Source organism: Haliotis rubra, unplaced genomic scaffold, assembly GCF_003918875.1.
Source record: "Haliotis rubra isolate DU_JTF1 unplaced genomic scaffold, ASM391887v1 Scf343, whole genome shotgun sequence".
Taxonomy (NCBI): domain Eukaryota; kingdom Metazoa; phylum Mollusca; class Gastropoda; order Lepetellida; family Haliotidae; genus Haliotis; species Haliotis rubra.
The window spans coordinates 775983-800666 of record NW_025767017.1 but is presented as its reverse complement, the minus strand read 5'-3'; the positions used below and the strand labels follow the sequence as shown (position 1 = coordinate 800666).

The 24684-nt window shown below is 40.9% G+C and overlaps 1 protein-coding gene and 1 long non-coding RNA gene across 2 annotated transcripts; one reads left to right on the top strand and one right to left on the bottom strand.

Annotated features, from left to right (window-relative positions):
* The first annotated feature begins 4907 nt into the window (after nt 1–4907).
* LOC124284727 lies at nt 4908–15614 on the top strand. Its single transcript, XR_006900635.1, has 3 exons — nt 4908–4998; nt 15397–15401; nt 15586–15614. It is a non-coding gene; the product is annotated as an uncharacterized LOC124284727 (long non-coding RNA).
* LOC124284726 (protein Mis18-alpha-like) lies at nt 13776–20610 on the bottom strand. Its single transcript, XM_046720832.1, has 5 exons — nt 20352–20610; nt 18620–18677; nt 16132–16254; nt 15042–15132; nt 13776–14164 (listed from the first exon to the last, which is right to left on the bottom strand). The coding sequence occupies exons 1-5, from the start codon at nt 20533–20535 to the stop codon at nt 14090–14092; spliced, it is 531 nt and encodes a 176-aa protein (XP_046576788.1). The 5' UTR covers nt 20536–20610; the 3' UTR covers nt 13776–14089.
* Between the last annotated feature and the right edge of the window lie 4074 nt (nt 20611–24684).

Here is a 24684-nt window from a genome sequence, read left to right as displayed (position 1 = left end):
GACCATGACTGTACTTTACGCTTGCCATCAACACAACAATCAGTCTTCAGGGGCCTTTGAGGAAGACTTTAGTACCTTGGGGTTATCATTTTATGTTCTAACAATGTCCGTGATAACCTTAAGGAAGCGGAGAGCGGAAGGTTGCGGATTCGATCCCCGACCGCGTCATACCAAAAGGCGTTCAAATATGGTACTTGTTGGTCTCTGCCTGGCGCTCAGCATTAATGGGTACAACAAGGACTGGTCGGCTCTGAGTCAGTATAATGTCGCTGAGTGGGGTATTCATGCTTCGGGCGGTGGGGTAGCCTAATGGTTAAAGCGTTGGCTCGTCACGCCGAAGACCCGGGTTCGAATCCCCACATGGGCACAATGTGTGAAGCCCATTTCTGGTGTCCCCCGCCGTGATGTTGCTGGAATATTGCTAAAAGCGGCGTAAAACCAAACTCAGTCAGTCAGTCAGTATTCATGCTTCACTGCGGCATGGTATCTCAGTGGGCTAGCACTATAAAACCAGCTTCAGTCTGGGCTAGTACAAGCAGCCGCACATACACATACACACGCATGCACGTCGTCATATGAGCGAAATATTCTCAAGCACGACGTTAAACCCAATTTCACCTCACCTTAAGGAAGCAAAATCTGTTGGTGTGTACCAAATGACCTAAATGGTACTTGATGTTACCCTGCCTGCATGAAAACGAGGAGAACAAGCTAAGAGTCAATATACTGTGTATGGGTATTCTTGTAAAACTGCACGCGGTATGGTAGGCTGGCATGATAAAACCTGCGTAGTGTAATCGGGATGTGTATAACCAACACCTTTGTATGTACACACACTACATGAAAGTAGTTCTCTTGCAAGCATCATCAAACCCATTTCATCTCACCTCACTCACGTAATTTGATCGTAAGACATTTATCACTTTGATGAAACCGTGAACAGAAGCTGGTGTGAGGTACAGACAAACCAATAAATAACTGGATTCAAACCTACACCAAATCTGGACCAGTCATACAGCAAACACAATCAATCAGTACTGTAGGCGAGGTGAAATTGGGTTTAACGTCGTGCTTGAGATTATTGCGCTCATATGACGACGTGCATGCGCGTGTATATGTATGTGTGGCTGCTTGTACTAGCCCAGACTGAAGCTGGTTTTATAGTGCTAGCCCACTGAGATACCATGCTGCAGTATAGCATGAATACCCCACTCAGACACATTACACTGACTCCGAGCTGACCAGTCCTTGTTGTACCAATTAATACCGAGCGCCAGGCAGGGACCAACAAGTACCATATTTTAACGTATGACGCGGTCGGGGATCGAACCCGCGACCTTCCGCTCTCCGGGCAGATGCTCTAACCACTACACCATGGAGGCTGTCAATCAGTACTGTAGATTATGACAACTGATCAGCTTCATTCTCATTGCCGTGGTGATGTCACCACCAGACATGCATTGTTGTTCATACCATCCACCACTGGTTTACCTGGCCACAGGTCAAGGACACACAAACTACCACAGCTTTACCCACAATAGTGTGACATACTGTTGATAAGCTAAATTTCAAAGACTAGAAAAACACTCTAAAAAAGGGATCGGCTTCTGTAAAGGTTGCACTTTCATCCAATTTATTTTTCTGTTGTAAACAAATGACATCAAGATGGCATGACTTCATGTGAACGAAAACAAAAGAAAGGACAGGAATGAAATTTGTGTGAGTCCAGTTTTAGGCCACTTTTAGCAACATTCCAACAATATCACCAGGAATGAGCTTCACACATTGTACCCATGTGGGGAATCAAACCCAGTGTGACAAGCAAAAGCTTTAACCACAAGGCTACCCCACCACTCCAAATGAAACTTGATGCAGTGACACATTATGGTACACTTACATATGTGCTCAGACAGATCATTCAGTTTGGACAAAAAGACAATTTACTACTTTGTTTTCGATAGTGATATATTTTTTTAGATCTTTATGTGATATATAAAACTGATTCTCCTGTCAAGTGTACACTTACAGAGACAGACATATCTGATAATTCCTATCCAAAGGTTTAGTGTAATAGTTTGTTGGCACTCAGACTAGCAGGGGTACATTTTCATTGAGACTGAATAACCCTTAACATCGACATCATAGTCAGAGTAGGAATTCATGACTTGAGAAATATATAAATATATACAAAACGATCAAACTTTCAACACAAACAATTGACATTTGAAGTAATATTTATTTACAATATTTATATTTTAATACAAAATCATAATCTCATCAACAGTTTCAAATGAGAATGTAACCATCGTCAGGAAATATCCAGTGTTTTAACTGAACAATAGTAATTGCCAGAACTAGTAGATTCAAGACACCAAGCACTTGAAAGCTGGCACTTGAGTGCAACTGAATATAATCATGACAATGTCTGAACAAGCTGTACATTCCAAAATGACTGGTAGGTAATATGACACATTGTCATTCACACCACCGTTTAACAGAACACTCACCATTTCAGGATTTGTTTGTTCTTAATGCCGCACTAAGCAATATTCCAGCTATATGGTGGTAGTTTTTTTTATCAAATCTGGATCAGACAATCCAGTGATCAACAGCATGAGCATCGATCTAGACAAGTGGGAACAAAAGACATAAGTCAACCAAGTCAGCGAGTCAGACCACCCGATCCCGTTGGTTGCCTCTTACAACAAGCATGGGTTACTGAAGATCAATACTAACCCAGATCTTCATGGGTCAGTTGTTCAGGAAGACTGACTGTAGGGGTGTCGCGATACGCGAATGTATCGATGCATCGATACATTTTACTGACGATACGATACGTGATACATCCTTGCGTGTATCGATTCCTATTTTAAAACTTTATCGATTCAATTTTTTATGCTATATCCGTCTCCATCAAAGTCTTGATAGTAAAATTATACCAGACCGCTCCGATAAATAGATGAAGCTAGCTTTACTTAAAAAAATAGGTTGGAAACTAACAGCTTTTGTGATTGGCTAGACTATTTTGATGGACCAATCAGCGAGCGCGTACGTTGCCGGTAAGGTAATGTTATGAAAAGGCGATAATTATGTATCGCGACACGTGCATCGTGTCGCGACCTTAAAATCGTGATAATGTGTAATGATCGTGATCGAAATTGGTGATCGTGACACCCTCTAACTGACTGACTGACTGAGTTTGGTTTTAACGCTTTTAGCAATATTCCAGCAACCTGACCGGGGACACCAGAAATGGGCTTCACACATTGTGCCCATGTGGGGATTCGAACCCGGGTCTTCGGCGCGACGAGCCAACGCTTTAACCATTAGGCTACCCCACCGCCCTGTTCAGGAAGAGCTGGTAGAGCCAGACAAAATATGTGTGATATTTTACCATATAATGGTGGTGTTTTACCACCTTTACCATGTTTTGTTTTTACCAATTTGCTAAGAGGAACACATTGTTTGGCAGGGATGATATGAAGTATGTGTAATTTTCCATTTGAATAAACAATAGATATTATTTACTACTCAAAGACCTTACAGAATGTGCGAATCTTTCATATTACTACAGTAAACCTGCCATGAATGAATATCTAGTATTATGACAGAATTGGATGTTCCCTGACTTCTATTGAGCAAGACATTTAATCAAACACTGAAAAATACATTACCTTTTTCTGGTCTTCTATTTTATTAACAATGTACTTCTCATCTCTCAGTCAAAAATGTTTACAAGTATTCATATAACATACCTTAGGTTAAGGAGTGAGTGAGTTTAGTTTTACGCCACACTCAGCAATATTCCAGCTATATGGCATCGGTCTGTAAATAATCGAGTCTGGACTAGACAATCCAGTGATCAACAGCATGAGCATTGATCTGCACAATTGGGAACTGATGACATGTGTCAACCAAGTCAGCGAGCTGACCACCCGATCCTGTTAGTCGCCTCTTACGACAAGCATGGGTTACTGAAGATCAAGATTCTAACCCGGATCTTCACGGCTAAGGATGGACTACAATACTTGGAGGAACATCTTTGTTTCAGTGAGAGTGACATTTTGGTGTAGGTTCTAACACCCCTATATAGCAAGTGATGCTTGATAACAGTGTTAGAACCTATAGTCTGTTTGCAGTGAAAACATACCGATGAATTTCACTTTAAACAAGAAAGTAAATCAAATAAAGTAAAATAAGATTGCGAATCCTCATAATTTTACCTTGCCAATTGAACATTTGAAACTCAGAATTTTATTCATCATAGAATAAAAGTTGTTTAACAAACGATCATAGATTCAAATCGCTATTATTGGTTTGTACAAGGGGCTAAGCGCAGTAGTTGGAACACTGAAACAAATGCACGTGTGGAAAGTGATGAGCCTTAACTTAGACCAGCCCTACTTGTTCTTGGTGTTTCATTTAATGTGCACACACCCTTGTAATACAAACCAATAATAACGATTTGAAATTATGATCGTTTGTTAAACACCTTTTATCCTAAGTTTAATAAAATTCTGATATTTAAATGTTCAGTTGGCAAGGTAAAATTATGTGGATTCTCAATCTTAATGTCACTTTATTCTATTTACTTTCTTGTTTAAGTGAAATTCATCGGTACATTTTCACTGCAAACAGACTATAAATCAAAAGGTCACACTCACTTCCATACTGCTCCACCTTCTATATGCCTTTCAAAGAAGTTATACCTTAGGCTGTTTACATATGCAGGAAACAAAACAACAAAATAACAGGCAAGTCATACAGTGTAGATATGGATGTTTTGTAACAATGAGGAATTCTCTTATAATTGTAGAAACATAATACATAAATATAGTGCTTGCATTTTTACATGATCTTTTGGATTCACTTCTGTCATCGACACTATTTGAAGTTATCTGCTCTTGATTTTCATAAGCTAGTTTGATTTGGTACCCAACTATCTAACATCTGAGTGAGTGATTGAGTGATTGAGTGATTGAGTGAGTGAGTGAGTGAGTTTTACGCCGCTTTTAGCAATATTCCAGCAATCTCTCTGCAGGGGACACCAGAAATGGGCTTCACACATTGTACCCATGTAGGGAAACGAACCCAGGTCTTTGGCTTAACGAGCGAGCGCTTTAACCACTAGGCCACCCTACCGCCCATCTAACAACTGAACCACGTCAGTGGCAAACCAGCATCAGCAACATGCTGGCCAGTCTCATTGACTGAAAACCTGACTGATATGCAAAAACAAATCCCTCAAAAATATTTTGTGATGTAAAGCAAGTCTTCATGTCCACCTCCCTGATTTCCTATTACCTCATCAACATTCCAGTGATCGTAAACTGCTGAGGAAAATCAAGGCAGGTAATTTGATATACATGCACCAAGAACCACAGAATATCTTAAGCCCTCGAGATATAGAGGATTGTAGTAACACTGTTAAGTATTTCTTTTAAATGCCTCCTGGAATCAATACTTCTGGAATTGTTGATGAACAAAATCCCAGCAGCAGCAACCATATACGAGATGCAGGATCTGCATCCATGCTTCCGGATAACATGACAAATAGTGATTTATTAAGGATTAGACACAAAATGCTCTTGCCAGCTATTCTATATTTTGCTAAAAAATTGGAATTTCTAACATTTTGATTCTATTTAATTATTTAAATTTTTAGCATGGAATGTGGAGAACTGAATTAAACAAGAGTCATCAGAAGATGACATATCCCCCCGGCCCCCACATCTTTGAAAGAACAAATCATCTGACAGTTACTTAAAGTCCAGCTTGATTTTAGACTTAGTGCAAATCGTTTCCATGGAAACCGAGAAAAATAAAAATGTCAAAAATCTGTAAATAGCAAAAGGCACCACTTTGGGATCTGCCTCACATATCTGCCAAGTTTTGCTGAAAGATATTAAGAAGTTTTTGTGCTGTGCTCCGGAAACAAAACCTACCCCTCCTTTTTGAGACTAAGTCCGAATTGTTTCCATGGAAACCAAGAAAATAATAAATCACAAAAATCTGCAAATACAAAAAGGCACCTATCTGCCTCACATATCTGCCAAGGTTTGCTGAAAGATATAGAGAAGTTTTCGAGCTGTGCTCCGGAAACGAAACCCACCCTTCCTTTTGGGACTAAGTCCGAATCGTTTCCATGGAAAGGAAAAATAAAAATGCCAAAAATCTGCAAATAGCAAAAGGCACCACCTTAGGTTATGTTTGACATATCTACAAATTTTTGTGGAAAAATATCGAACGGTCTTTGAGTTATGCTCCGGAAACAAAATGATTACGGACGAGGCGACAACTATATCCCACCGCATTACATGCCGGTGGGATAAAAATATATGAAAATAAGCATTAAAACCTCTTTCTCTTCCTTGAACCTGTTATCAGTGGAAGGCAGGGTACCTCTGCAAAGCCCCAAAAAGATGATTTTGTCTCTTGCTGTATATTTTCGTCAAGATGGATTTTACGAACTGCGGTTATAATGAACTAAAATTAGTGTCCCTTTGAGTGTCTCAGTAGTTTGCTGCAGAAAATTTATACTTCTAAACAGGGGATTTTTGCTAACTTTTGTTAAAGAGTGGTCTGAATATCTGCCTCAGAGCAGATACATACTGAATAGCCATGAACAAGCTACAAAATGTCCCCAATGCAGTATTTGCAACTTGTATTGAGATATTGTAAATTATTTTTCTGTTTTTCTGATTTTCCCTACTTAGCAAGCACTATAGTTTTAGAGAAACACAAGCCCCACAAAAGTAACAAGTTTGTCATAGTGTATTAGTGACTACTTGGCAAGATATTAACCCGAAGTTTCAGGTTTTGGGCGTTGGATAACATAAACATATTTAATATCAAAACATACCAAACATGTAGCACTGGTACAAAAGTCCTCACGATAAACTGAAACCACATGACACAATAAAAGTGATTTTTTGGGGAAATTTTAACTATAAATTGTATATTGCACCTCTCTCTCTTTTTTTTCGACCATGAGTGGAAACGAATTAAAACTTTGCTCAAGACCTACCTTGTCCCTGTCCCCGTGCTGTGCATGCCTTCCTGTTTCAGTCATGCTCACTAGTCCGTGACAGCACGTGGCATGCGCAGTCCTCACCCACGTGATCACCTCACATACTCATTCTCGATCTTGGAGCCATAAAAGGACAAACCGGGAACGGTGGTAATCTATGTAGTGGGGAGGTAGGGAGGGACTTTATCGCATGAGATAGGATAAGTACATAAATATACAATTTATAGTTAAAATTTCCAAATTTTTAAACTTATCCTATCTCACGACTTGCACTTATCCCACGGTAGGAAGGTGGGTCATAGATTACCCGAAGTTCAAGCGATAACAGCTAAGTGTTATGCCCAAACAACCGTAGGAAGCAACTACAAGGTAGGTCAATAACTACCAAGTTACTACGTGCAAGGGTTAGTGCGAACCCATTGACTTACTAAGCACAATTGCTCCCAGGGACCAAGATTCCCGAGCAATGTGGTGTTCAGTCAATACCTTCACAAAGTAAAAGGACGAGGCTTAACGAGTGTAATCAGTCGATCGCCATCGATTTCCAAGGTACCCCAGAATAAAAGTCTAACGACTAGTATCGGGCCAGCCCCCTGCTTCAAAACAACCCCAACAGACACCGTCTCCGAGGAGGGTGAAAGAGAAATTGAATCGGTAAAACTCACAATTTTAACGTTCAGTACCACAACATCATCTTATGACTTCCACTACTTACCCCAGTAAGATCACATAGATGTGTATAGGCACTTAGGGAGCATGAACGCTACGAAGTGTAACACTTCGGGAAGGACTCACTTCACTGACTTAATTACTCCGTGGAGCAGAGGACAGTAAGTGAGGTGGCAACTTTCTATAGTCTCAAACAAATGAGAGGAGAAATCTAAATCCCGGAAGAAATGAAGACGTAAATAAGAAAAAAGTTTTTCAGATTTATTCAGATTGTACACAAGCAGAAACGATCACGACTTGGGATCAACTGCACAGTGGGATCCATATAGCATCGGAGCACAAGGAAGTTCATTATCTGCGATGTTGTGCCGCTGATAACTGCTGGGCAAGGACGAGTGGTCCAAACTGATGAAGGCCTTGAATATCCGTCACCGACACATCTCTGAGGTAATGAGACGAAAATACCATGTCAGATCGCCAAAAACAACCCTCCATTATGGCAGTTAACGAGCAGTTGCTATGCAACGCCATAGTAGAAGCCAATGCCCTGGTTTCATGAGGGTTGACTGCCGTAGGTGGTGGCAAACCAGCAAAAGTGTAGGCTCGTAGTATTGTAGCTCGTAGCCAATATGAGAGTGTTGTGCGAGAGACTTCCGCCTTGGAAACAGTAGACAAGGGTATAAGTAGTCTCTTACGCAGACGGCGACGCTCTGCGATGCTTTAAAGTAAATGCGAAGTGCTCTGACTGGACAAAGAGACAGATCTTCGACATCTGCTGGATCCAATATGGTAGACAAAGGCAGGATTGTAAAAGGACGATCAGGTTGACCCTGCAACTGTTTTTTGCGACAAAATCCCAGCGCAATCCCCAAAATACCTTGCCATGTCTACTCTGTTCAAAACGGACACGGTTGACATCTAGAGCATGCAGTTCTGATATACGTGCCGCTGTGGCCAAGGCAATAAGAAAAAAGGTCTTGAATGAAACCTGTTCGAATTCCTTGTCCTGTAAGGGTTCATAATGCTCGGACACTAAATGGCGCAGGACCACGGATAAGTCCCAAGCTGGTGGACGAAATTTCCTGGATTGGTCGGCTAGCTTAAAAGAACGGCGTAAGTACTGCAGTTCGGTACTGTCGTAAAACCTTCCTACCAGAAGTCGTGGCTAGGACCAAATTAATAGCCGCCAAGTAGGTGGCTAAAGTGGAACCCTTGAGTTTTCTTGTAGCCCGCAAATGTTGTAAATATTCCGCAACAACCTGGGGCGAAGAAGTAGTAGGGGAAGCGATCCCTCTGACCCGACAATAACATTCAAATTTCTTCCACTTATCGTCATACAAAGAACGTGTAGGCGACGATGAGCTGCAGTGATAGCTGAGGCCACTCTGTGAGAATAACCTTTGGCTATTAGTGATTTCTGCAAATGTGCCATACGTGAAGATTGAACGCCTGTGGTGACTCGCGGATACGCCAGCGCGGATGAACTAGTAGGTCGTCCCGCACGGGAAGAGGAATGCTGCTTCGACTGACTAGACTTTTTAGGCTGACGAACCAACTTCTCGCTGGCCAAAATGGCGCTACCAAAAGCAGTTGTACTTTGTTGGTTAACAGAATTTTCTGAATGACCTTGTGAAGTAGAGCCGGAGGTGGTTATGCATAAGCGTTGAGACCTTCCCAGGGAAGGCGAAGGCGTCGTGATCCCAAGCTAGTGGATCTGGAATTGGAGATACGAATCTCGGCAGTTGGGAGTTGAACCGAGTGGCAAACAGGCTCGATTACCTCGTATAGAGATCGGGTAAATTATCGTCCGAAAAATCTTGGGCAGGAGTTGCCACTCTGTGGGCGACGGGCAACTGGAACGAGACAGAGCCGTCCGGCAATCACGCTCTTTGTTCCGGAATGTGCCTGGCTCTTGCGGCGATGTTGAGAGAATCTATCAGAAGATAAAACGAAACGCCCACTGTAGGAGTGCTGCTGAACCCGCCGACCCTAGCTGATTGATGTACCCACACTACCATCGACTTGTTGGACTGTATCAGCAGGGGGACATCTTGAGTAGAGCCGCACCAGTGCTGAATCGCCAGTAATACTGCCTTGAACTCCAGAATGTTTATGTGGAGTGACTTGTCTTCGGACGACCACTGCCCTGCCACTTGATGCTGAAGGAAGTGGGCCCCAACCTTCTAGAGAAGCCCACAAACAACTGATGGGTTGGACTGAAGGGCACCAAAGAGACGGCGCGAAACATTCTGCACGCTGAGCCGCCGACGAGAATTGGACGTAGTTCCCTGGGTAACCGAATCAACACCTGAGGGTTGTTGGTTTGAAGATGAGGGCGCAGAAATAACTGAAGCGGGCGGAGCTGCAGTTGACTTCTGTAAGTCAGAGCCTGAGCTGACATTAAGACGCCCAGCAACTCCTGCCACTGGCGTAGAGTTCTGGGGTGATCCAAGGTTAGCGGAACCAGACGCTGAATTTTGGTCCATCTGTCCTGGGGAACAAACAACTTGGCTTGTTCTGTGTCGAAGACTGCTCCTATGAACTGAAGTCTGTGAGTCAGTGTTAACTCCGACTTCTCGTAATTGAGGAGCCACCCTAACTGTTTGAGCAGCCTGATGGTGAACTCCCAATGGATTTGAAGAACGATTCGATCCTGTTGTGCCTGAATACAATCGTCGATATAGCTTTCAAGGTCACTCCCCGAGAATGCAGGAAACTGCTGATGGGTTTGGTCACCCGAGTAAAGAGCCACGGGGCCGTAGAGATTCCAAATGGAAGGACTTTCCATTGGAAGTGATGGCCCCCGAGGGTGAACTTCAGATACTTCTGATGATCTGGGTGAATCGGAATGTGCAGGTATGCATCTTGAAGATCGAGGGATATGAGGAAATCCCCTTTCTTCAGAATTGAGCGGAGAAGACTGACTGATACCATGCGAAAATGAGGTTGTTGTTGCAGGAATCGAGCGTTGAATGTCTTCATATTGAAGATGAGACGCAACTTGCTGGAGGTTTTCTTTGACACCAGAAAAATCGGGGAGTAAAATCCTGGAGTTATGCACACCTGATCTAGGTGTTCTATCGCATGTTTCTCCAGTAGAGTTTGGATTGTAGTCGAAAGGACTGCAGCCCGATCCAGAGGATACATTTGCTGCAAGGGTTGAATGGTGAGGGGTGGATCCCCGACCACAGGCAGTCGATAGCCGTGAATGAGAGTCATTGTGACAAATGGATCTCCGAGAAACTCCCAGTTGGGAGCAAACAGACCTAACCTCCCTCCTACAGGGGAATCGAACACTGGAACCGGCGGAACTAGTAGAACCAATCCGAGCTCTGATTTCCGTGAGTCACTGTTTGGACTGTTTGTTTCCAGTTCCAATGTCATGTCGAAAGGGGCGACGTGACGCGGAACCACGAAATGGCTTCTTGCCCCTGCCACGTGCTTGAGACGGCGCCGAGCCTTTCATACAGTCCCGAAGGTCTGGGTTGGCAGGGGTAAAATGTGCGGTTTGGCGATGCCGCATAGAATCCTGGAGCTGAATTTTTTGCAATTCCAAGAGATCGACAGATACTTGAAATTGGTTAAGACGGTCCACCTTGGATGCGATGTCTGCAATAGCCCCACTGAACACTGTATCCCCCGACCAAGGTTGACGAAATAATTCAGCCTTGAATCTATTTTCCCATGAGAAGATTCAACGGGCCCTGACGTCGTATGGCATGTAAATAGCCAAAGAAATGAGACAGTTGCTCTAAGACCACCTGGAATTGGTCTAAAATCAGAGCCATACTTCCCCTGATGTATGCGTCCTGGTCCGTATAGGCATGATTGACAGCCTCCGCCACCGCTGGCCAACAGCCAAATAATGCAGCTGATGGAAGGGATAGAATGGCTAACCGTAGTATCTAAGTGAGCCAATTCCTATATCTTCCACAAAAACGGCGAACTGGAACGCTTTGCCACAGACCATGGAAAATCGCCATCATCAACGGAAGGTGCCGCTGACCAAAGTTGAACACCATGAGTATGCTACTATCGATGGTCGGAACCTTGAGAGCAGACAAACCATCCTTCGTCCTTCTAAGCTTGTTGAAAGCCGCGTCAAGAGACGGCTGTAAATGTCACACATGGACGAAAGGAAGTGTGATACTGGAAACATCTCTATTAGTCATGGCATAAGACGTGGCCAAATCATCTGGAGATTTACTAAGAGGTAGCTGAAGTTTTTCAACTATCCAGGTTAGCACGTGAGCCGGTTCAACAACATCAAAACTGCCATCAGGAGTGGAGATGTCTGACTGCCCAGGTGAAGGTAAAGTAGTCTGGGATCGAGTCCGATCCCTTAAATCCACAGAACGGTTATTGCTAAGTACGGCAGACGATTGTTGAACATGTGAAGACGAACGACACTGATTCCAAGCCAACGTAACAGCACGAAGCATGGTATCTAAATCCGGCGCTGGAGAGGAATCAAGAGTAGGATTCCAAGACTCAGCAATAACCTGTGACCGAGGCAAATTAGAAGTGGTATAGCGTGAAGGAGAACGCTGATCCACTGAAGCATAACGCTGCCTAGCAGGTGAAACCACCCGTACAGAACGACGTTGCTGAGGTGTACTATCATGTAAAGGCACTGACCGTAAAACGTCACTAGCACTAGGCTGGCTAGAGGGGATATTCTGATTCACCTGAGGTGAATGAGGCCGACTTCTAGTATCCCTCTGACGCAAAGACACCATGCGGTTAGGTGAAGCGGATCCAAATGGTGAACCACTAGGTGAGACTGAACGACTACGGGAATCAAAACGCTGTGGTGAATTGATTCGGCTGTGAGATGGTGAGTCGAACGGAAGCACATGTTGAGGGGAATTGAGTCAGGAATGTGAACCGGTTCGTCCTGGTGAACCAATTTGAGTACGTGAAACAGTACGGCCAGATGAACCCATTCGACTACGTGAATCAGTTCGATCAACTGAACCCATTCGATTACATGAATCAGGTCGGTCAGGTGAACCCATTCGAGTATGTGAACCCATTCGAATATGTTCTGGTGAGCCGGTTCGGCAGGGTGAACCGGCTCAGGAATGTGAACTGATTCGTCCTGGTGAACCCATTCGATTGCGTGAATCAATTGGGACTGGTACATTGGAAGGCCGACAAGAGCTCAAGTGTGAACGAGATCTAGAACGACTCCTCCCAGCAGTGGAAGAACGCATTCGAACCTTCGCACCAGATGGTGACTCAACTCGTGTGGGTGAATTGTTTTGGTGAGATGAAACCGTGGGAAGGGGAGAACGGGTACGTTCCAACCACGCCGATCCCCGCTTTGATGATGAATGCTTAGAAGTTCATGAAGTCTGTGAACGTTCCGAAGAAACAGACCTACGAGATAATGTAGATCGCAGGTCTTGCGTAGAAGAAATATCTGTCATTAACACCCTGGTACGCTCATGAGAACTTAAACTGGGTGAGGGAAGCTCCCCAAAAAGCCTTTTAACGTTCTCAGACAAATAGGAATCCGACGAAGCGTCCAGAAAATCCTCGTCAGGAGACACAGGCGATTTAGACCGGTGAGCAGTGACGGTGGGGCGATCTAAACATTGTTTCTTAGCAGGAGATGGATGAGACTCGCAGAGAAGCATTCCTGACCCTATCTGCCAAACGCCTGGCACAAGCACGCTTGTAAGATTTTAACTTCATTAGCAGTCCGAACACTTATGACAACGAAAGGTACCAATCACAAAACCCATTGACAATCAACACACGATGTGTGTGGGTCCCATGCTGAGAAGACTTTATTACAACGGCCGCAAAACTTTCGTTTACTGGCCTGAACTGGCTTAACCATTATGAGCAATTCTCAGACGAAAAAATGTTCACGTCCACTCAGTGGAGCGACAAGAAAGAGAATGAGTATGTGAGGTGATCACGTGGGTGAGGACTGCACATGCCTCGTGTTGTCATGGACTAGTGAGCACGACTGAGACAGGAAAGCATGCACAGCACGGGGAGAGGGACAAGGTAGGTCTTGAGCAAAGTTTTAATTCGTTTCCACTCATGGTCGAATGAAGAGAGAGAGGTGCAAGTCGTGAGATAGGATAAGTTTAAAAATTTAATAACTGAAACAAATAATAAAACAAAGAATAACTCCATTTTGTGCTCCATTTGTTTCGAGAACTTCAGAGGCAAACTGAAAAGACCCTGACGTCAAAACACTATGCAACCCAAAAGATGTTTTCGGACAGTAATCATTTACATGTATCACAGAGCAATAGAAATTGTCCTGATTCAGCACTTTGTATTCGAGGACTCGAAGTGCATCCTCTGCATCTCGTACACTGTTTCATCCACGCCAGGACATCAAGAACCTGTGTGATATCTATCTTGCTGCTACTCCTGCCCGTCACCGATGTACTGCTCTATTGCAGATATCCGGGCATTCATTGATACGATGACTGTCTGGACCTGAAACACCAAATATCATAATAATGATAATAATGTGTACGTCTATGGCGCTAAATTCCATACCAAGTGCATGCTCAAAGCGCATACAAATAGACAGTTCATTATTACCCTGGATAACCCAAACTGCCACTGAGGCGCTAGAAGGTTATAGTCACATGACTTATCCTACCGGTACCCACATTTTGTTCGGGTGAACCACAACAATCAGATGTGATGCTCAAATACCGATTATGTTGTTACTCTTCACCATCAACCCATCATGTTATTTCTCATTTAGAAATATAATTACATGTATTTTTAAACGGATTAAGTTGACCTATATTTTTGCTGAAAAACCCAACAACATATGAATGTATAACTACATTAAAAGTATTGTTGAAGAGTTTTTAGCTTTCTCTGTATTTTGTCATTCAAATCAAATACTGATGACAGAAATTAGGACACTGTGATGATTTTGTTGTTGATTGTTTAGTTTAATAATGTACTCAGCAATATAATGTTGGATTGTAAATAATCAAGACTGGGTGAAACAATCCAGAGGTTGATATTGAGAACAAGAATCTGCACCATTCGGTCATGACGACATTTTCATGAAACAAATTACTAGTCTGACCACCCGATCCATTAGTCACCTCAAATGACCTGCATAGATTGCTTGGGGCTTGGGGCCTATTCTCACCCAGATTCCTGAGAGGGATGATGATGATGATGATGATGATGATGATGATGATATTGTTATTCTAAGGACCAACTTATCACATATTAATCACACTGTAGATGATGATGATGATGATGATGATATTGTTATTCTAAGGACCAACTGATCACTTACTAATCACACTGAAGATGACATAAAATTCTGACACTGAACATTTACCTTCAGTATGTCTGCCTGCAGCCTGGCCAACAGAGGCAGTTTAGCATCATCGTCTGGTATTTGGACCGATCTGCAGCTCCCAACCTCATAGCTGAAAAATACACCACACAACAACGGTTAAATCAACAAAAACAAAACAACTTTGTTTGTTGCTCAAAGCTGACTCAACAATATTACAGTTTAATCATGGCTGCCTATAAATTATTTAGTCTGGACAAGGACACAACGCTGATTGATCTTATGAACAATCTCACATTCACAATCAACAGGCAAGGTAACAACAAGTTGCATCTATTAACACATCTTTGAATAATGCCTCATGGAATCAAGCCACTGGCATTCTGCCAAATCCAAGGTGAGGTGAAAGGGATTTAACAAAATGTTTACTTATATTGCAAAGTGCCTGTATATGTGTGTGTGTATGGCTGCTTGTATTAGACTGGACTTAAGACATTATAATATAGTGCAAGCCCATTGAGATACTTCACTGCTGTTTAACAAGGAGACCTAACTCAGACATTATACTGACTCCAAGTCTTATCAGTGAGTGAGTGATTGAGTGAGTGTGTGAGTGTGAGAGAGGGCGTGCGTGCATGAGTGAGTGAGTTTAGTTTTACACAATATTCCAGCAATATCATGATGGGGTACACCAGAAATGGGCTTCACACATTGTACCCATGGTACTTCGACATGAAGAGCAAATGAATTAGCCACTAGGCTATCCCAACGCCCCTGGTTGGTGTGTTGTTTAACACCTCTCAGCAATGTTGCAGCTATATAGCAGTGGTCTGTAAATAATCAAGTCTCAACCAGACAAGTCAGTGATCAACATCAAGAGCATCGAACTACGCAATCGGGAACCAATGACATGTGTCAACCAAGTCAGCGAGTCTGACCACCCGATCCCGTTAGTCGCTTCTTATGAAAGCATAAGTTGCTGAAGACCTCAATTATAACCTGGATTTTCACAGTATTTGATACAGAGAGGTGAAGTGAGGTGACGCTCTAACCACTGCGGCCACGGAGGCAGTCTGATACAGAGAGCCATAATGAAGGTAACACAAGATGGATGTAGAACAGCTGCACCCACCTGGACATCTTGGACACAAAGAGGCTGTACCGGTCCCTCATAGCATCTCGGTTCCTGGTAGTTGTCTTGTACATTCTCCCGATCCCCTCGTTACACCCTCGGCAGTACAGAGGAACAAACGCACTGCAACAGGAACAACATACCAACGTCAACACTTCAACCCAACAGTTAATGTCTACATAACTTTAATATTGAAGGAGCTTGGATTCATGATACCATGAACAGCATTTCAGTTATATCACTGAAGAGATGCCGACCTCAGAGGTTTGTTTACTAAGTTGGTGAAACCCATGGAGGCTGACATGATACTGACAAACCAAGAAACAGGATCTGAAGCCACCTTTTAAGTATCAGGAACACCTGGGGGACAAGACTCTGCACATATACTTCTGGTGCCTTAGAGAACAAGGCAACTAACAACTATATTAACAACAGTTTTATAATGCGATCTATATGTATCAGGGCTTTACATAGCTCTTCGAAACTGGGACTCTGGGCATATTTCTTGAGAGTCCATTTCCAAAATTGGGAGTCCATCAATCTCAGATGTGCATGAAATCAACGATTATGGATGTGTCCCATTTGATGATGATTATGTTATAAGGTGTGTTACTTCAATGGAAAAACAAAACGCCTTTTCGCAGGTGATCTGGATAATGGCGCTATATAAATAAATAAATAAAAATAAAATTAGAATAATGATTGTAAACAGAATGTTTATATACTTCCCATCAAAAGTTTAGACTCACTAGTGTAAATGTAGCCACATATTTCAGTCAACTGTTTTAAACTAAATTTTGCAAAATATTCCATACTGTTTAAAGGTACAGTTCACACACGAACTGATGTAGTGTAAAACAAATTTAGTAACGTTGAAAAGATTATTGTCATGAGTTCAATAAATGATTTTAGTTTTGGGGTACTTCATCAAATTTCTGCATCCAAAACACAAGAATCACGTGTCCTGTAAAACCCTGACGTATGATTATGTAGTCTTTATTGCTGTAATAGGTTCAAGCATTGAGAATCATCTTTTTGAAAAACGTGTTCTCTTTAGAAATAACACGTTGAAACAAGAGTCATCAGAAGATGACATATCCCCCCGGCCCCCACATCTTTGAAAGAACAAATCATCTGACAGTTACTTAAAGTCCAGCTTGATTTTAGACTAAGTGCAAATCGTTTCCATGGAAATCATGAAAAAAATAAATGACAAAAATCTGCAAATAGCAAAAGGCACCACTTCAAGATCTGACTCACATATCTGGCAAGTTTTGCTGAAAGATATTAAGAAGTTTTTGAGTTGTGCTCCGGAAACAAAACCTACCCCTCCCTTTTGAGACTAAGTCCAAATTGTTTCCATGGAAACTGAGAAAATAATAAATCACAAATATCTGCAAATAGCAAAGGCACCACTTTAGGATCTATTTGATATATCTACCAAGTTTTGTTGAAAAATATTATATACGGTTTTTGAGTTGTGCTCGAAACTAAAGCAATGATTACTTTTGAGACTAAGTCCAAAATGTTTCCATGGAAACCGGAAAAATAAAAATGTCAAAAATGGCAACAGCAAAAGGCACCACTTAAGGTTCTGTTTCATACATCTACTAAGTTCTGTTGAAAAATATTGAACACTTGAGTTATGCACGAAACGGCCCACCCTCACTTTTTGAGACTAAGGGCTCGTTTCCATGGAAACCGAAAAGTAAAAATACTAAAAATCTGTAAATAGCAAAGGCACCACTTTAGGATCTGATTGATATATCTACCAAGTCTTTGTTGAAAAATATATGCGGTTCTTGAGTTAACGAAACCCACCCCTTCCTTTTGAGAATAAGTCTGAATCATTTCCATGGAAACAGAGAAAATAATACATCACAAATATCTGCAAATAGCAAAGGCACCACTTTGGGATCTGCCTCACATATCTGCCAAGTTTTGCTGAAAGATATAGAGAATTTTTCGAAGTTATGTTCGAAACTAAAGCAATCCTTACTTTTGAGACTAAGTCCAAATCGTTTCCATGGAAACCAGGAAAAATAAAATGCCAAAAATCTGCAAATAGCAAAAGGCACAACTTTAGGATCTGTTTGATATATCTACCAAGTTTTGTTGAAAATATCAAACGGTTCTTGAGTTATGTCTTCGAAACGAAAAGCAATCCTTACTTTTGAGGCTAAGTCCAAAATGTTTCCATGGAAACCAGGAAAATAAAATGCCAAAATCTGCAACAGCAAAAGGCACAACTTTAGGATCTGTTTGATAAATCTACCAAGTTTTGTTGAAAAATATTGAACAGTTCTTGAGTTATGCCCGAAACCATTACAGCAATCCTTACTTTTGAGACTAAGTCCAAAATGTTTCCATGGAAACCAGGAAATGAAATGACTAGTAACAATGATGATCTATGAAAAGGTTTAAACAGTGACTGTCCATTTCAGTAGATATATTTTCACAATATTATTAAAATGGTTATAAAGCATACCTTCCACAGTTCGGGGAGGACTTCAGCTTGTCGAGAACTTTGACTTTGTCTGTCACTTCTGAAAGTAGAGTGTTAATGAGAAAGTACCATCACAGTCAGTTCGTTCATTTTAAATTTAAAATTTTCTGTGTGAACTGTGTACTCTTATAACTCAATGTTTTTTTTATGATGGATGCCAAGGCAAATAAAGTCGCATGCCACCCTCCAGCACATTGATATTAGACAAACATCATTGCCAAAAGCTAATTGGCATACTACGTGACCAGACTTTTCTCTTGTTTGCATTCTGAAATCAGAACAGACTGGCCAAAAGTAAGGCTTTTGATCAGACATGAGAACGGCAAAGCACAAAAGACACTGAAAATTTAGTCAGGGGACTTGAGGGGTCTTTTATTGCAGATTCACATCGATCTAAAAATGTTGAAAATGAAACAAAAATCCCGGAAATCTCATGTCTGTTTGTTCCACTTTATGGATTGCATTGCATATTTACATAGATAAGCTAAACCAACTTGGGAGGTGTATGACAATCCATACTTATAAATCAAAATGCTTTGATTGTTGTTTGATGCCGCACTCATCAATATTCCAGCTGTATGGCAGCTGTCTGTAAATAATCAATTCTGGACTAGATAATCCAGTGATCAACAGCATGGGCATCAGGGGTGGAAATAACCCATTACCCGACGTCCGAGTCCAGTGTTTTTTTCTGTTGGGCAAGCAAATTTGTATATCACACTGTACTGGTGTCCAGTTGACTTTCCAATGTTAATTATGTTGTTGATTTAAAAAATCAACAAGAAAACAGCCGGTATAGTGGGAAAATTATCAGGGCAAGTGATTTTACATGTGCCACTGTATCGGAGTACACTGGCACTTTTAAATTTATTTCCACCCCTGGGCATTGATCTATGTAATTGGGTTACGATGACATCAACAAAGTCAGCGAGTCTGACCACCCGATCCAGATAGTAGACAAGCATAGGTTGGTGAAGACCAATTCTAACCCAGATCTTCATGGGGTTTATACATCAAAATGACTATCACTGATTCACTGGCTCTCCATGGGGCTACAGCACACAGAGCCTTACAACCAGTGTAAACAGGATAACTGTACGAGTCACGTTTTAGAATATTTTCTCAATGAGAGTTAAGCATTCTATCAATTTATGTTTATTTATTTGTGTAAAGTTGTCCAAAATGAAATACACATGCAATATCTACTGCACTGTGCAAAATGTGGCGAACTGTCATCTACGATAGCCTCTGGCAGAAATACTATGCTGCCTGCATTGGTAATGTAATTCATCGCAACGGGCCAAGTGTTGATTTCGGAGATTCACATGATCAGTGGTAATGCTTCGTCTGAATCAGAGTGCGAAATAGTTTCAAAATTTTGCTTGCCAGTCGATATGCCTGAAGGTTACTAGCCCACAAATTAAGTCACTTGTCCAAAATTTGAATGTAGATACAGATTTCATCATTAAGCTGCTAACACGATGAACATTTTTATAAGGCCATAATCATGCATGGCTTAAAAGTGTGTTATAACTTAAGAAGTCGGAGAGAGTTATTTACAAAATGACCCCATGACAATTCATTAGCAAGTCAGGCCAGTGACTACGCAGATTTACTGGCTTGTCTGGATTTGTTTTTACTAGCCAGTAGTAACCATGGGCTAGCGGTCCAGCGGCTATTTCGCACTATGCTGAATACAATGCAAGTTACTAACGCTGAAGAGTGATGGTTTTCAAAGTTTCATCCGAACAGACCCACGTCGTGGAGTCACCAAGTATACTTCTGCAATTTTCGCATTGAAACACTAATGTCGGGTCATCCACTGACTCTGACATTGCGTTTCGTGATACATTGTCTAAGGCTATGTCGTTATTTGTCTCCGAAGTGCTTAGATTCATGTTAGAGAACGCTGATTTGGCAGCTGTTTACTCCTTTTTGACGTTCCCGCGGAGCCAGTCATAGGTTAGCTCTGCCTCTCTGCACAGTTTCGTATCTGAAAAGACTATTTTCGTAAAAACATATTTCACATGTATACCTGTTTCCCGGTCCTCTGTTGATGTAACAGACTACACTTAATTCCATCGTAATTTGAAACTGTTTATACTAATATTCGTTGTGCATAGCTTTCATTATGAAACAGATTTGTACATCCCAGAAAATATTGATACATCATCATCATACTCTCACACAGAAATAATTCTTTCAATTTCGTACAGGATGTGAGATAATGTTGTTCCTACAGTTTTCAATGTGCGATGTCTTACGATCACGCCAATATTTAAATAGTAATTACTATCAATCAATCTTTATTTCTTTGTAGTGGAGGCCATAGGCCCATTCTACATTTCAGGATTTCAGAGCGGTACATATGTGCATATGTAGATCTGAAGACAATAAGTTAATTTACAAATATACAAAAGGAAATATGATATTATTGGCATAGAAGTGAATCTCTAAGTTTCATTGCCTTGCGTATATAAATAGCTAGGTTTTTTACAGTAACTGGATTGCCAGTTGACATGAGCATATTAAACTTGTGAATAGTGGGATTTGAATAGAATTTATGTGGTAAATACAAACACCTCAGGTTTTGATAACATTTACATACCCAAATAAAATGAAATTCATTTTCAATGAAGTTATCTTTAAATACAAAATATAATCTATTTGATCTGGGTTGATTAATATATCGACCGGTTTCAATTTGGAGGCGGTGTGAAGAACATCTGAATTTAGCAAGGGCCGATCGGAATTTTGAAATTGATAAGTCTTTTATGTAAAATTCAACATTAAATGAGATTTTAAAACAAGAATAAAGTGAAAATTTAGGACTATTTTCAAGCGATGTGTGCCGTTCTTGTTCACATCTGGCTCTTAGTCTAAAAACAAATTCTGATATGAATTTATAAACATTACATGAATTTTGCTGCTGTTCCCAATAAATTAGTAATTACTATTGTGCATAATACATATTTCATGTCAACTTATGAAACGAAGGATACTATTCACAAAAAGTTTTGACTGCCTCACAAAAAAGATATGGTTGACTCGAATTATTGTAGGAAAGAAGGGTTTCTCCCTTAAACTTGAGTATACATACATCCGCATTATCTGGTGCAGCTTGCAGGTGTCTTATACATCGTGTTTGTTTGTTTGTTTGTTTGTTTGTTGTTTAACGCCGCACTCAGCAATATTCTATCTATATGGCGCAGTCCGTAAATAATCGAATAATCCAGTGATCAACATCATGAACATCAATCAATGGGATAACGCAAAATCTGGGTTACATGATGAACATGTTCTTCACCGTCAGCGCAACATCAGTCATATCCTTAATCGTTTTACACAAGAACTACACAAACCGAAACATGAGTCTCATTAACCTATTCAGACAATGACATGGATCCGATGCTGAAGAGAGACACCACAAAGATTCTGAATCCCAATTCCTTGTTTCAGGATTCTTCTTTACATCGGTGTTTTACAGTTGTAGGCCATTTAACGACGCTCCCCTGGGTCGTATACAATTCAAAATTCATCTGCATCAATGTGTTCTTTGCGCATATTTAATGTAGTTTTGTAACGGTAGTTTCAAGTCCGTAATCGACAGAGCCTTTGAATTTCCACGATTTCCGTTTGTGAGAGCTCGCTGTATACAGAGCACGCTGCACGACACTACACGTAGTGTTGCAATATACAAGTGCTTAGGTGTATCAAATGATACTGATTAATATTTATGTATCCAGTTGAATGAATTGGTCTCAAAGTTCTGGACTGGTTATTGTACTAAGTTGCGCAATAGGACGGAACCTAGTCAGCAGGAAAGGAGACTGTTGTGTAATCACTGTTTTGACTTGCACTGCATTTTACTGTATCTTTTACTGGAATCACGAGAAATGTGAAAATGTGATAAAAACATGAAATTCATTCGGAATAAAGTGAGGATCTTAATAATTATTCATGAAACGGGTTTATGGATTCCAGCTGAGGTAGGTGTCAACCCGATTAACATTTAAACACCTAATCTGAGAACTAATTCATCTGTTAACTCAAGATAAAACAACGGGACTCGGGATAAACTGCTCTGTTACTTCATAAAACAGACTTGTCACTATCTTGAAGACCTCCGCCCCACATAAAGAGCCTCTCAATCTGAACATATTCAGATCGTGATATCGAAATAGACTGGCAAAAAAGCCAATCGAAATAGACTGGCAAGAAAGGCCAATTGTTTATCTTTATGCCGCTGTGATCAACAAACAAACAAACAAACACACAAACAAACAAACAATAAATATTGCACGACATAACAGTTCATGTACAAATATTTTAGGGGAAACAATTTAAATCTTTAAATTGGGGACATGTTTCAATAATAAATCGCTGTTTATTAGTACATACTGCCAGATTCCGAAATGGAATGATGCATGGGAGGAATTCGCAATTTAAAAAAAAAAATCATAGAAAACAGTGTTATAATTTGTAATATAAAATATATTATTTTTAAAAGTGTTGGACATTTCATTACATTTTCGCCCCTCCCATGTAGCATAACAATAGCAGGTTGAGGCTGTTGAAATATACTCACGTACAAAAGAAGGTATACACCGGAGTTTGGGGATTATTGTCCCAAAACGACGTAAACATTTTGAAAAGTGTCTCTATGGTGACTTATTGGGATGGGATGTCATGGAATTCATGATTCTATTGAATCGAACGTGCATGTGCGAACAGTATAAATCAGATGGTCGAGATTGTTAGTGGTGAACCAGTTAAAGGCACATATCCAAATGCCAAGAATAACAGCGACCCAGCGAGTGCAAGCCATTGAAGCGTTGCAGATTTATGGGTCGGTGTTGCGGACAGCCTTATTGCCAAAATACCTGTGAAGATCCGGGTTAGAATTGGTCTTCAGTAACCCATGCTTGTCGTAAGAGGCGACTAATAGGACCGGGTGGTCAGGCTCACTAGCTTTTTTGACATGTCATCGGTTCCAAATTGCATAGATCGATGCTCATGCTGTTGATCACTGGATTGTCTGGTTCTGACTCGATTATTTACAGACCGCCGTCATGTAGTTGGAATATTACTGAGTGCGGCGTAAACTATACTCACTCACTCCTTATTGTCAGAACTTCCGGCTGTACAAGACACGCTAACTTACTTGATCGATGCTCATGCTGTTGATCACTGGATTGTCTAGTCTAGACTCAATTATAGGTTGAATATTGATTGAGTGCGGCGTTAAACAACAATCGGTACCAGTACTAGAACAGATTTAATTTCTTCTGGTAAAATGTACTACTGTCCTACTGTACACTGTCACATCTTCTGAACAAAATGTAGCTAAACATAATATGCTCAAACTAATTATTTGTTTTCGTGAATTTAAACACTGTTGGTGTCATATCCAGTCTAAGTAAACTTAGGCTCAGTATTATTTGTTACACTGCCATACTGAGACTAGGCTCAGTATTATTCGTTACACTGCTATACTGAGACTAGGCTCAGTATTATTTGTTACACTGCTATACTGAGACTAAGTATAGCAGTGTAACAAATAATACTGAGCCTAAGTTTACTTAGACTGGTGTCATATCTGAGATAATTGAGAATAACGGTTTTTTTTAAATGATATATATTTTAGCTATGTATATGCCCAGTGTTTATAGCATAAACAAATATATATATAAAACGACCTATGATATTTTGCAAAGCACTGAAATAAAGGGGGACGCGATTTCAACATATCCTCTTATCTGTCTTCAACCTGAAGAGTAGGTCCCTTAATTGTTACAATCTCCATCAGAGGTTCTGCTTTAAATATATATAACTACATGTAAAAGTGTGTACAGAAAATAGTATATAATCGAAACCTCATTTCTGTAATTATATCTTACCAGAACACGAATATTACATACAGAAGGGTGAGTTTAATTTCTATTATACTACCAAATGTTATGTTGAGTTCTTACACTTCAAACATTAAAAACTATCGAACGCTAAACTTTTAATGACAAGCTCTGCTTGACTGACCTTCACTTCCG

Coding starts and splice junctions, on each gene's coding strand:
- LOC124284726 (XM_046720832.1), bottom strand. CDS start 20,535: ATGAATCTAAGCACTTCGGAGACAAATAACGACATAGCCTTAGACAAT. Junction 18,678..20,351: donor GAAAACCATCACTCTTCAGC/GTTAGTAACTTG, acceptor CTCTACTTTCAG/AAGTGACAGACAAAGTCAAA. Junction 16,255..18,619: donor TCCTCCCCGAACTGTGGAAG/GTATGCTTTATA, acceptor TTCCTGTTGCAG/TGCGTTTGTTCCTCTGTACT.